The 13,992-nt window shown below is 36.6% G+C and overlaps 1 protein-coding gene across 1 annotated transcript in view; it reads left to right on the top strand.

The window, feature by feature from the left end:
• Nucleotides 1–263: 263 nt before the first annotated feature.
• Nucleotides 264–13,992, top strand: part of LOC107569797 (zinc finger protein 385D-like) — a 29,155-nt gene continuing 15,426 nt past the window's right edge. The window contains exons 1-2 of the mRNA XM_016255953.1: nucleotides 264–335; nucleotides 404–575. Of these exons, the coding sequence (XP_016111439.1) occupies nucleotides 264–335; nucleotides 404–575 (244 nt within the window). The remainder of the gene's footprint in view (nucleotides 336–403; nucleotides 576–13,992) is intronic.

The following is a 13,992-nucleotide window of genomic DNA, read 5'->3' as shown; positions in this document are numbered from 1 at the left end:
AAAATAGCACGATGCCCACTTCAGGTTCAGGTTCTGATCTTGATATTCTTCCGCAGTACAGTGAAGTTATATATCGCTCTGGTGGTTCAATATGACTCGTAGTGCTGTTTCAGATGGTCCAAAGCAAACAGCATCCTCCTGTGTGATGTGTTTGTTAGCGATCCAGGGGTTGGCTGTATTCTCTGCAGGATTACAGCTGGATCAGGTTGCTGGAGTCTCATGGCACAAAATTGTGTACGTAAGGGTGGTTTGAAGTCGATAAAATGCGATCGTGCCACATTGCAGCGCTGCGTCCAGCAGCTTGTTTGCTCATGGCTCAGAGCTCCTTCGGCCCTGTCTGCTGTTGCTAACACCTGGTCCGGGCTGGCCCTCTCCACGGGTTGGCCTGTTTTGTGTTTCCTAGAGCCAGGCATTGGCCCACTACAAAGGCACCAAACACGCCAAGAAGCTGAAATCCTTGGACGCCCCGAAATGCCTCAAACACAAGAGTTCCCTGGTCACCAGGGAAAATACCAACAAGGAGCCGCCTAGAGGCCTCTCTCCCTCCATAGTGGCCAGCAACACTGACAGAAAAGGTAAGAGAAGAGACGTTATCTCATGCTTACAAGCATCACTGTTATTGCTGCTCATGCTTGCTTGAATAAACCCCCAACCCTAAGTGTTAGACTTTAGTGTACAACTTTTCTTTGACTGTCTTCAACAAACATGTTTGATACAGAGAGCAGAGTGTATTGTATAATTTCAAAAGGAATGTTTTTTTTGAGATTAGCAATCATAAAATAGCACAAAAAAAAATCATAGGTTTAAGATGTGGTCACATTTACTGTTGCTCAGCGAAACTTTGCAGGTGAAAGAAAACGGTTGCAACGATATTGCATGCAATCTCAGTCTTGTAATTATAGTGTATAACAAAACTAAAGATTTTTTTTCAAAGATTGACAGACAATAAAATGGCAAAAGGTATGGTCACATTTACTCTCGCTTAGTGAAACTTTGCAAGCGAAAGAAAGCTGTTCTTTTTGCAATCTCAGCAAAATATCCTGCTTCTTATTGGAGACAAAATGATTTATATAGTTAATAAAAATTACTGTAGACATAATGCATGTAAATAAAACTAAAATAAAAAAATGATTTTTTTTCAAAGAATGGTGGACAACAAAATTGCAAAAATGTGTGGTCACATGAAATTTCACAAGTGAAAGAATTCTGTTGCAGTGGTTGCAGTCATTTTGTATGTCTTCAGAGACAAAATGATGATTTATATAGTTAATAAAAAAATTATGCAAACACAATGCATGTAAACAAAACTAAGTAACATAAATAAATAAAGATGGGCAGACAATAAAATGGCAAAAAACAAAAAATCTATATTCATAGAAATAACGTGTGGTCATAATTACTGTTGCTCAGCTAAACTTTTTTTTTAAGTGAAAGAAAGCGCGACCGGATGGGATGAAATGAATGATAATAACAAATCAAACATCCAAAGCTAGTCTGCTGGATAGCAAACAAATCAACTCTAAATAAATGTTTTATTTAAAAATAATTGCAGAAAACAAAGCTGTATTTAAAGTAAACAAAACTCGATTATTTTTATTTTTATTGGTTATTGGTCATTCATTATTGGTGAACAATGAAATGGCAAAACATTTACTTACTCACCAATATTTTAATGATCATAAAAGATGAAAATCACTGTCTGGCCATCTGAGATTTTGGTATGGAGATAAGGGTTAAGATCATGATTTTTCTTTTTTCTTTAGTGGTACAGCACACCGTGAGTGTATATTAGCACCATTTGTTGTTTGTTTTGGCATCTGAACATTTGCATAAATCGTCACTGGAATTGTTGTATTTTTTCTCACAAAATTTCATAGAGAAACAGTAAATGTGACCACACTTTTACATTGATCCATATGTAAAGCCTAGCAGTCGGTTGCAGGATTAAAACCCTTACACTTGATAACTGAGGGGTTTGTTTACTGAAGGGGTTTCTTGTTACAAGACATATCATGAAGACTTAAGAAACCACCCAGAACACCCTAGCATCATCGGCAAGTTTTGCACGTGCAAAGAGCACTCCGAAAAATGCAAGAATCTGTGCGAGTTCTGCGATTTATTGCCGTTTTGTGCTACAGAAGAAGCATTCATCAGATGTCCCTGGACAAGAGTTGACCTCCTCTTCTATTTCTGTCACAAAGATCTCTCTCTGAACTGGAAACAAGAAAAATGTTCCAAGAATCGGCTTAAAGGCCATAATTTGAGGCCTAGGCAGGCGTTTTGCAGTAATTGTGTTGCTGTTGCACCAGTACAGTACTTCATATTCATGTGCAGCAGTGGAAAATAGCATGATGCCCACTTCAGGTTCAGGTTCTGATCTTGATATTCTTCCGCAGTACAGTGAAGTTATATATCGCTCTGGTGGTTCAATATGACTCGTAGTGCTGTTTCAGATGGTCCAAAGCAAACAGCATCCTCCTGTGTGATGTGTTTGTTAGCGATCCAGGGGTTGGCTGTATTCTCTGCAGGATTACAGCTGGATCAGGTTGCTGGAGTCTCATGGCACAAAATTGTGTACGTAAGCAGATTGTGGAATTAGGTGCACTCAACACATGTCTGGAACCTGTTCTGGAACCAGTAATTTACTTCACTCTATTTTGTTCTGCTTGTTTAGGCCCAGCAGTCAAGCTCGCCCAATCAAAATATCTGTTTGTGCTCAAACACCTGGTGTAATCTAATTTGTGGCATTTTAAGGCAAAAGTGTAGCCTGAAGTCAGAGAGACGCTCCTTCACAAGCCGTTATTGTCTTATAAAGCAGTGCCTCATCTCTATGAGCCAGAGGAAATGCAGTTTGTGTGGACCCGTAGATGCATCACATAAACACAAATAATGCGCTAGCGTCAGCCGTTTGTGTTCTCTGTGCATCGTGCAATTCATAACACATTTCTGTTACCAAAAGTTGTTCTTGTCAACACTTTGGGGTGAGTTCACTAAACAGTTACAATGACTTTGCATGCAATCTTTCAGTGTAAAAAAAAAAAAACAGTGCAAAAGACAAAGCTGTATTTAATTAAAAAAAGAACCCCGATGCATGTAAATGAAATACAAATTTTTTCTGCAAAAAAATTCTTGGTAGCAATTCTTTTGCAACACATCTGGCTCAAATTTTTCTTTATTTGTCAGTAAGTCAAAAAGATTATTCATATATTTAAAAATACTGCAAAAGGCTAAACTAAATATAATTGCAAAATACATGTGCATGAAACTTTTTTTCTGCAATGTTTTTTTTTTTTTGGCAATACTTTTTCAAAGGAATAGTGCACCCAAAACAAAAATTTGCTTAGAATGTACTCACCCTCAGGCCATCCAAGATGTAGATGAGTTCATTTCGTCATCAGATTTGGTGAAATGTAGCATTGCATCACTTCCTAACCAATGGATCCTCTGCAGTGAATGGGTGCCGTCAGAATGAGTGTCCAAACAGCTGATAAAAACATCACAATAATCCACAAGTAATCCACACCACTCCAGTCCATCAGTTAGCATCCTGTGAAGCCAAAAGCTGTGTGTTTGTAAGAAACAAATCCATCAATAAGCCGTTTTAGACTTCAAACCATTGTTTCTGGTCAAAATACTAGTCCATAATCCATAATAACACTTCCTCCAGTGAAAAAATCCATCTCCTGTTTTCCTCTCACATCAAAATACACCCACATATTTGTTTATGGCTGTATTTGCCTGTAAACACTGCTTGGTCTGTGTTTATTTCTCTCCTGGTTATTGATCACGGACTCATAATTTAGCCAGAAGCAACGATTTGATGTTGGATTTGTTCCTTACAAACACAAAGCATTTCACTTCGTAAGATGTTAACTGAGGGACTGGAGTGATGTGGATTACTTGTGGATGTTTTTATCAGCTGTTTGGATTCTGACGGCACCCATTCACTGCAGAGGATCCATTGGTGAACAAGTGATGCAATGCTACATTTCACCAAATCTGATGAAGAACCAAACTCATCTACATCTTGGATGGCCTGAGGGAGAATACATTCAAAGCAAATTTTTATTTTTGGGTGAACTATTCCTTGGAGGAAGTACAGCTTTATCTTCTGCAGTACTTTATTTAATTGCAACTATATGCATCATCTTTTGGACTACATGGCAATCCAGGTTAACCAGGCACTAAATGTGCTAAAATAAGAATAAGCTGTATCTAAATTAAGCCATTTTTATTCTTTCCCATGCAAACACGCCTCCTTTCTATGTAAATGAGACTCATTATTGATTGCACCTTATTCATAAAGCAGGTGCTTTTGTGGAGTGATGCTATGCATTCACATTAAGTACGTTAGATCGTGATGGTGTGCTGCATCCTGCACTCTTTAGTACTCAAAATTGGCTTTTGCACCATGCACATCGCATTTACCACAGGTCTTTTGTGTATATTTGCGCTGTTCAATTTGCATAATTTCTTTAGCGAACGGTGCTAAAACAACACATGCACCACGTGCAAATAAATGGTGCTATCATCAGCGGGTGCAATTCATTTTAGTCAATTCCCCCCTTTGTATCTCTGGAATGGAAATGCATGGATCGGTGACCCACCTCAGCCGTTATCAGAAAACTAATCGAGCCGGTGTATTGTTTGCATTAATAAAGCCTGTGAATAAAGAAGGGCACCGTGACCCAGTTGAGTACATGATCACGCAGGGCCAGAAACCTCCCGATAAATCACGCCACATCATACCGAACGCAGCATCACACCCGACCGCTTCTCTCCCTTTCCCAATGTTTGCGGCGAGCTGGGCGTTTGTTTGTCAAAATGCCACTCGGTAATGAATATTAATGTGCGTAGATGTCAGAGAGATGAATTGTGGGGGCGGCTGAAAGCTGCATTATCTAGAGTTTATTTGCCGCATGTAATGAGTAGCAGAAGCTCAGACACTAATAGGGCGGCTTCAGAGAGCAGATAGCAGCGCGCGAGATAGTCTGCTCTTTTGGAGTGGCTGTTTAATGTGTTTAATTCAAGGTTTTCTTTTTTTCTCTTATAAATGAAATAACAGTCATTTGTCAGGGCTGAGAAGTGAATAATGTGTGGGAAGAGTATATGTATGCATTTGACTACATACTTTGGAGGTATTTGTCATCTTCCACCTCGATGTCACTGCATTCAAAGTGAATTTCTTAGCTTGCGGCTTATCTGTAAAGGTCATACTAAACTTTGCCTTTGCAAAAAATGTATGCAATATATGCATACTCTATGGCAGGGATACTCATATGTTGCTGACGGTGCAATGTTTTTTTTTTTTGGCAATACTTTTTCAAAGGAATAGTGCACCCAAAACAAAAATTTGCTTAGAATGTACTCACCCTCAGGCCATCCAAGATGTAGATGAGTTCATTTCGTCATCAGATTTGGTGAAATGTAGCATTGCATCACTTCCTAACCAATGGATCCTCTGCAGTGAATGGGTGCCGTCAGAATGAGTGTCCAAACAGCTGATAAAAACATCACAATAATCCACAAGTAATCCACACCACTCCAGTCCATCAGTTAGCATCCTGTGAAGCCAAAAGCTTCAATAAGCCGTTTTAGACTTCAAACCATTGTTTCTGGTCAAAATACTAGTCCATAATCCATAATAACACTTCCTCCAGTGAAAAAATCCATCTCCTGTTTTCCTCTCACATCAAAATACACCCACATATTTGTTTATGGCTGTATTTGCCTGTAAACACTGCTTGGTCTGTGTTTATTTCTCTCCTGGTTATTGATCACGGACTCATAATTTAGCCAGAAGCAACGATTTGATGTTGGATTTGTTCCTTACAAACACAAAGCATTTCACTTCGTAAGATGTTAACTGATGGACTGGAGTGATGTGGATTACTTGTGGATGTTTTTATCAGCTGTTTGGATTCTGACGGCACCCATTCACTGCAGAGGATCCATTGGTGAACAAGTGATGCAATGCTACATTTCACCAAATCTGATGAAGAACCAAACTCATCTACATCTTGGATGGCCTGAGGGAGAATACATTCAAAGCAAATTTTTATTTTTGGGTGAACTATTCCTTGGAGGAAGTACAGCTTTATCTTCTGCAGTACTTTATTTAATTGCAACTATATGCATCATCTTTTGGACTACATGGCAATCCAGGTTAACCAGGCACTAAATGTGCTAAAATAAGAATAAGCTGTATCTAAATTAAGCCATTTTTATTCTTTCCCATGCAAACACGCCTCCTTTCTATGTAAATGAGACTCATTATTGATTGCACCTTATTCATAAAGCAGGTGCTTTTGTGGAGTGATGCTATGCATTCACATTAAGTACGTTAGATCGTGATGGTGTGCTGCATCCTGCACTCTTTAGTACTCAAAATTGGCTTTTGCACCATGCACATCGCATTTACCACAGGTCTTTTGTGTATATTTGCGCTGTTCAATTTGCATAATTTCTTTAGCGAACGGTGCTAAAACAACACATGCACCACGTGCAAATAAATGGTGCTATCATCAGCGGGTGCAATTCATTTTAGTCAATTCCCCCCTTTGTATCTCTGGAATGGAAATGCATGGATCGGTGACCCACCTCAGCCGTTATCAGAAAACTAATCGAGCCGGTGTATTGTTTGCATTAATAAAGCCTGTGAATAAAGAAGGGCACCGTGACCCAGTTGAGTACATGATCACGCAGGGCCAGAAACCTCCCGATAAATCACGCCACATCATACCGAACGCAGCATCACACCCGACCGCTTCTCTCCCTTTCCCAATGTTTGCGGCGAGCTGGGCGTTTGTTTGTCAAAATGCCACTCGGTAATGAATATTAATGTGCGTAGATGTCAGAGAGATGAATTGTGGGGGCGGCTGAAAGCTGCATTATCTAGAGTTTATTTGCCGCATGTAATGAATAGCAGAGGCTCAGACACTAATAGGGCGGCTTCAGAGAGCAGATAGCAGCGCGCGAGATAGTCTGCTCTTTTGGAGTGGCTGTTTAATGTGTTTAATTCAAGGTTTTCTTTTTTTCTCTTATAAATGAAATAACAGTCATTTGTCAGGGCTGAGAAGTGAATAATGTGTGGGAAGAGTATATGTATGCATTTGACTACATACTTTGGAGGTATTTGTCATCTTCCACCTCGATGTCACTGCATTCAAAGTGAATTTCTTAGCTTGCGGCTTATCTGTAAAGGTCATACTAAACTTTGCCTTTGCAAAAAATGTATGCAATATATGCATACTCTATGGCAGGGATACTCATATGTTGCTGACGGTATTTGTAATTGTATTAATTAATTAATTATATTTTATTCAATAATTAATTTTCAGTTTTCACCATAAGGGTCAAAATGTAAATATTGTAAAATAACCCAAATTAATTTATTTGTCGTTATTTTATTTTTTTGTGCTATATAAATAAAAATAATATAAATAAAATGATATTCGTATGTATTTTGCTAATTTTATATCGTATATTTTATATTTTATATACAGTCAAACCAAAATTTATTCACACACCTTCAACATTTCTCACATTATCACAGTTTATTCGGTATAGTTTAGAAAATAAAATGACAAGAACTCATCAAATTCACCTTGATAATATCACATAACTTTGATAGAAATGCATGTAATGAATTCGGTTGAATAGCTGTCAGCTGTTAAATTTAAGTACACAATTAGATCATACCAGTTTATGTCAACCAATTACCAAGCAATGCTTAATTTTGTTAAATCTGTGGTGTGAAAAGTTCGCATTAGCAATTAAAGAAAAAACACTTGTTCAGGTCAAAGTGTCTGAATAATTTTGGTCCCAAATTTTGATCAATTTTACTGGTAGTCCACTGTATGAAGAATGTTTGGGTATAATATGTCACAGTCTACTTTATTTAGCTATCCTCACTTACATAAATGAACTATAGTGTCCTGCACACACTATTAAAAAAAAGTCAAAAATTATATTTGGTGTCGGAATAATTTTTGGTTTGACTGTATATTGTATACTTTATACTTTATGCTATTATATGAATAGTATATAATAGTATAGCATATAATATTTATGCACACACATATATATAATATAAAATTATGCAGTATATGGAAATGTTATATTATTTATAATAAATATTTACATTGTTATTATTTTAATAAACATACATATTAAATTATTACATGCATATTCAAAATAGTACTTAGTACTTCACAAAAATGAATACTTTAAAACTTTGGGAAGCAACAAAAGACAAAACTTCTGTGCATATACAATGCTGTCCTGTGTTTGCATGCATAGGCTGCAGGGCTTGTTTTGTTTAGATGTACATTTTGTACCTGGAAAAGTGCTTTACATTTTCAAAAATTATATTTGGTGTCGGAATAATTTTTGGTTTGACTGTATATTGTATACTTTATACTTTATGCTATTATATGAATAGTATATAATAGTATAGCATATAATATTTATGCACACACATATATATAATATAAAATTATGCAGTATATGGAAATGTTATATTATTTATAATAAATATTTACATTGTTATTATTTTAATAAACATACATATTAAATTATTACATACATATTCAAAATAGTACTTAGTACTTCACAAAAATGAATACTTTAAAACTTTGGGAAGCAACAAAAGACAAAACTTCCGTGCATATACAATGCTGTCCTGTGTTTGCATGCATAGGCTGCAGGGCTTGTTTTGTTTAGATGTACATTTTGTACCTGGAAAAGTGCTTTACATTTGTAGTAGTAGTAGTAGTAGTAGTAGTAGTAGTAGTAACTTAATTACTAAGTGAACCATTATTGAAAGTGAAAGCTGATTTACTTACTTTTCCCTGGTGCATCTAAAACATTTGAGGCTAGATAAAGACACTAAAGCACCTCCAGATCTAGCCGTGCCACAGACGTGTACAAATAAAAAAAATGGAACACAAGTAAGAAATTGTCAGAGCTGAAAATGACATCTAATCAGTGAGACAGCAGCAGCACAAATGGGCGCTATCTGAGGCAGAGAGAGAGTACGGCCCTCTGATGTGATGCCAGAGACAGCCAGAGGGCAGAGAGAGAGAGCCACTATAGATGAGGAGATGAGTCAGCAGCCACGTTCGTGTGTGACAGAGACGCCCCCATCTCTCTGTTCCAGTCCAGTGCCGCAGGAAATGTACCCTGATATTAGCTATTAAAGAGCAGATTGTCAGGGGAGGGACGCCAGCTCAGACAGCTGCACAATGCGGGCAGAAAGCTCAAGTCAGGGAAGAGAGCAGAGGAGACGCTTTCACGTGGTTCAGGGCTGGATTACGGACCGGGATGGTGCTCTCGGGTCCCTGCTCAGACGTTTCTCCTGAGAAAAAGAGCCCAGGGATCTTACATGTGTCAGTTTCAGAAGAGATCTCAACACTGTCTCCGACTGTGTTCAGATTTAGTATGTTTGAGATGCAGGGCTTCTGCAAGTCTTAAAAAAGTTCGTAATCAGACAGAGAGGGCCCTGTCATACACCCGGCGCAATGCGACACCAGACGCGACGCAAGTGTTTTTTGCTAGTTTCAGCCCGACGCAGTTGTCATTTTCACGTCCTGCACCACGTCGTTTAAATGACAAATGCATTTGCGCCCATTTGTGCGCCCATGGGCGTGCTGGTCTGAAAACGAGGTGTGTTCAGGCGCATTGCTGGCACGTTGCTATTTTGAGGCAACTGAAATAGACTGCGCCTTTGACCAACAAAAACCTGGTCTAAAGTCTGGCGCAATATACTGTATATATATATATTTTTTTTATTTTTTATTTTTTATTTTTTTTGTTATTTAAAGAGGTGGGTGCACAATGCACGTACACTTTGCTTATTACACACACAGGGATGCGCAGCAGCATGTAAACATTTTTAAAAATGACAAATTAAAGGATTATAATGTAAAAGATTATTATTGTGTACATAAATATAAAAATGCCTACATGTCATAATGGATAGTCTTTGCATGTATCAGAATTACGTGCACGAGCAGATCCATTCCCTCAATAGAGAAGTGTTCAGTTTTTCCGCTTGTAAATTCCGCCGTGTAAATAGCGAATCCGCCATGGCGTGAGTGCAACTGGCTTTTAAAGGGAATGGGAGATGAGACTCTGATTGGTTTATGGCACGTTATGCCCAAAACACACCCCATTACTCATTAAAAGAATAGGGACATTCCTTTTAGACCATGCGCCGGGCGCCATTTTCAAAAGTGGATTCGGACACGCCCTAAACGCAATTGCGCCATGCGCTTTAGACCATGCACTTAGATCGTTAAAATAGGGCCCAAAGTTTTAAAATCATAAAAAAAGATGCTGCATGCATTGCTAAAAATTTATATCTTCAGGATTTTTGTCTTGTTTTCCGATACAAGTTTCTAAACATCCTTAAATCAAAATACATTCACTTGAGATGCAAAATGAAGTTATGACATCTTGTTTTCTGAGAAACTGAACAAAGTTAAGTGAGTTTGTTTAAAACAAGAACAAATATCTGTCAGTGGTGTATAAAAACTTGTTTTCCCTTTGAATTAAGTTTTTTTCTGAGCCCATTAGCAGATCATAAACCTGCCTCATTTTGGTCTTCTTAAAGACTTCTTATCTTACGTCATTTTGCTTCTCAAGTCAATGTATCTTGGTTTAAGGATCTTTAGATATTTACACAAGAAAACAACACAAAAAATACTGAGGAACAATATCAGACTTTTGCAGCGTGATCAATTATTTTCATATTTTAGTGATTGGGAGCAAAGGTATTCATGCCTTAAGCTATTTTATTTTTAATTACTTTAAATTTTTTTGTGAACTAGTTCAGTTGTATTTTCAACACACATTGTGTTCCTTAAGTTTTCTTTACTTTGACTTTAGTTTTTGCTAAGTATATTAACCCTGGTTCAGATTTGCCAAGAAGTTTGAGAAAGTACTATACAAATTTATTTGGAGAAGAGAGATATTTTCAGTCATCAGCAAGCCTGATATCCTTTCCCAGCATCTTCACTGTCTGCAGCGCTCAGCCTTTCATCAGGAAAAAAGCCTTACAAACACACACTTAGAGATGATGATGATTCTGTCAAGAAAAAACTCAGCTTGAAGTCTCTTCTGCTCACCAAGGCTGCATTTATTTGACTAAAAATACAGTGAAATAGTCAAATATTATTGCCATTTAAAAGAACTGGTTTCTTTTTGAAAATATTGTAAAATGTAATTTATTCCTGTGATGCGCAGCTGAATTTTCAGCATCATTACACCAGTCTTCAGTGTCTCACCATCCTTCAGAATCATTCTAATATGCTGATTTGCTGCTCAAGAAACATTTCAGATTATTATCCATGTTGAAAACAGTTATTCATATTGTTGTAAAAACCGTAATGTAATTTTTCAAGAATATTTGATGAATTGAAAGTTCAAAAGAACTGTGTTTATTTGAAATAGAATCTTATAAATGTCTTTAGTGTCACTTTTGATCAATTTAACTCTTTCTTCACTAATGAGGGAATTGTCTGGCTTTCTGTGTTTTCACTGTTTTACGTTAGGAGGCACTATTATAAACGTCTTCTAAAAGAGTACAGAATCTCAGGAATCAAAACATGGTGAAGAAGAAGCAGAAACAAACAATCACGTGTGCAAACAGATGCATGCGTAAAATAATTATTGATGGAAGTGATCTACTACATATTTTTTTGATCATTGTTCTGAATCCAATCCCAGCTTTTTGTTCAAAATTTTACTTTTGTAATGAAACTTATGAAACCATTTTTTTTATTTTTTATTTTTTATTTTTTTTGTTATTTAAAGAGGTGGGTGCACAATGCACGTACACTTTGCTTATTACACACACAGGGATGCGCAGCAGCATGTAAACATTTTTAAAAATGACAAATTAAAGGATTATAATGTAAAAGATTATTATTGTGTACATAAATATAAAAATGCCTACATGTCATAATGGATAGTCTTTGCATGTATCAGAATTACGTGCACGAGCAGATCCATTCCCTCAATAGAGAAGTGTTCAGTTTTTCCGCTTGTAAATTCCGCCGTGTAAATAGCGAATCCGCCATGGCGTGAGTGCAACTGGCTTTTAAAGGGAATGGGAGATGAGACTCTGATTGGTTTATGGCACGTTATGCCCAAAACACACCCCATTACTCATTAAAAGAATAGGGACATTCCTTTTAGACCATGCGCCGGGCGCCATTTTCAAAAGTGGATTCGGACACGCCCTAAACGCAATTGCGCCATGCGCTTTAGACCATGCACTTAGATCGTTAAAATAGGGCCCAAAGTTTTAAAATCATAAAAAAAGATGCTGCATGCATTGCTAAAAATTTATATCTTCAGGATTTTTGTCTTGTTTTCCGATACAAGTTTCTAAACATCCTTAAATCAAAATACATTCACTTGAGATGCAAAATGAAGTTATGACATCTTGTTTTCTGAGAAACTGAACAAAGTTAAGTGAGTTTGTTTAAAACAAGAACAAATATCTGTCAGTGGTGTATAAAAACTTGTTTTCCCTTTGAATTAAGTTTTTTTCTGAGCCCATTAGCAGATCATAAACCTGCCTCATTTTGGTCTTCTTAAAGACTTCTTATCTTACGTCATTTTGCTTCTCAAGTCAATGTATCTTGGTTTAAGGATCTTTAGATATTTACACAAGAAAACAACACAAAAAATACTGAGGAACAATATCAGACTTTTGCAGCGTGATCAATTATTTTCATATTTTAGTGATTGGGAGCAAAGGTATTCATGCCTTAAGCTATTTTATTTTTAATTACTTTAAATTTTTTTGTGAACTAGTTCAGTTGTATTTTCAACACACATTGTGTTCCTTAAGTTTTCTTTACTTTGACTTTAGTTTTTGCTAAGTATATTAACCCTGGTTCAGATTTGCCAAGAAGTTTGAGAAAGTACTATACAAATTTATTTGGAGAAGAGAGATATTTTCAGTCATCAGCAAGCCTGATATCCTTTCCCAGCATCTTCACTGTCTGCAGCGCTCAGCCTTTCATCAGGAAAAAAGCCTTACAAACACACACTTAGAGATGATGATGATTCTGTCAAGAAAAAACTCAGCTTGAAGTCTCTTCTGCTCACCAAGGCTGCATTTATTTGACTAAAAATACAGTGAAATAGTCAAATATTATTGCCATTTAAAAGAACTGGTTTCTTTTTGAAAATATTGTAAAATGTAATTTATTCCTGTGATGCGCAGCTGAATTTTCAGCATCATTACACCAGTCTTCAGTGTCTCACCATCCTTCAGAATCATTCTAATATGCTGATTTGCTGCTCAAGAAACATTTCAGATTATTATCCATGTTGAAAACAGTTATTCATATTGTTGTAAAAACCGTAATGTAATTTTTCAAGAATATTTGATGAATTGAAAGTTCAAAAGAACTGTGTTTATTTGAAATAGAATCTTATAAATGTCTTTAGTGTCACTTTTGATCAATTTAACTCTTTCTTCACTAATGAGGGAATTGTCTGGCTTTCTGTGTTTTCACTGTTTTACGTTAGGAGGCACTATTATAAACGTCTTCTAAAAGAGTACAGAATCTCAGGAATCAAAACATGGTGAAGAAGAAGCAGAAACAAACAATCACGTGTGCAAACAGATGCATGCGTAAAATAATTATTGATGGAAGTGATCTACTACATATTTTTTTGATCAATTTTGATAATTTGTTCTGAATCCAATCCCAGCTTTTTGTTCAAAATTTTACTTTTGTAATGAAACTTATGAAACCAAATTCAAGTGTTGATTAAAAAAATGAAAGCATGAAGCTAGAGTAAAATAGGTTTAAAAGCAGAGGCTCTGTTCTTTCTTTTGACATATAGCATGTATTGCAGATATTCATGCAACAAAATATTCTAGGGGCATGACGTTTTTGTGAAAATGATAAAAAAAAAAAAAATGCTGGAGGTGGCTATTATTCTTTGCATCCTTACTAAAAACTGTTG

The sequence above is a fragment of the Sinocyclocheilus grahami genome, unplaced genomic scaffold (assembly GCF_001515645.1).
Source record: "Sinocyclocheilus grahami isolate Dianchi unplaced genomic scaffold, SAMN03320097.WGS_v1.1 scaffold1382.1, whole genome shotgun sequence".
NCBI lineage: Eukaryota > Metazoa > Chordata > Actinopteri > Cypriniformes > Cyprinidae > Sinocyclocheilus > Sinocyclocheilus grahami.
This window is presented reverse-complemented; position numbering and strand designations above follow the sequence as displayed.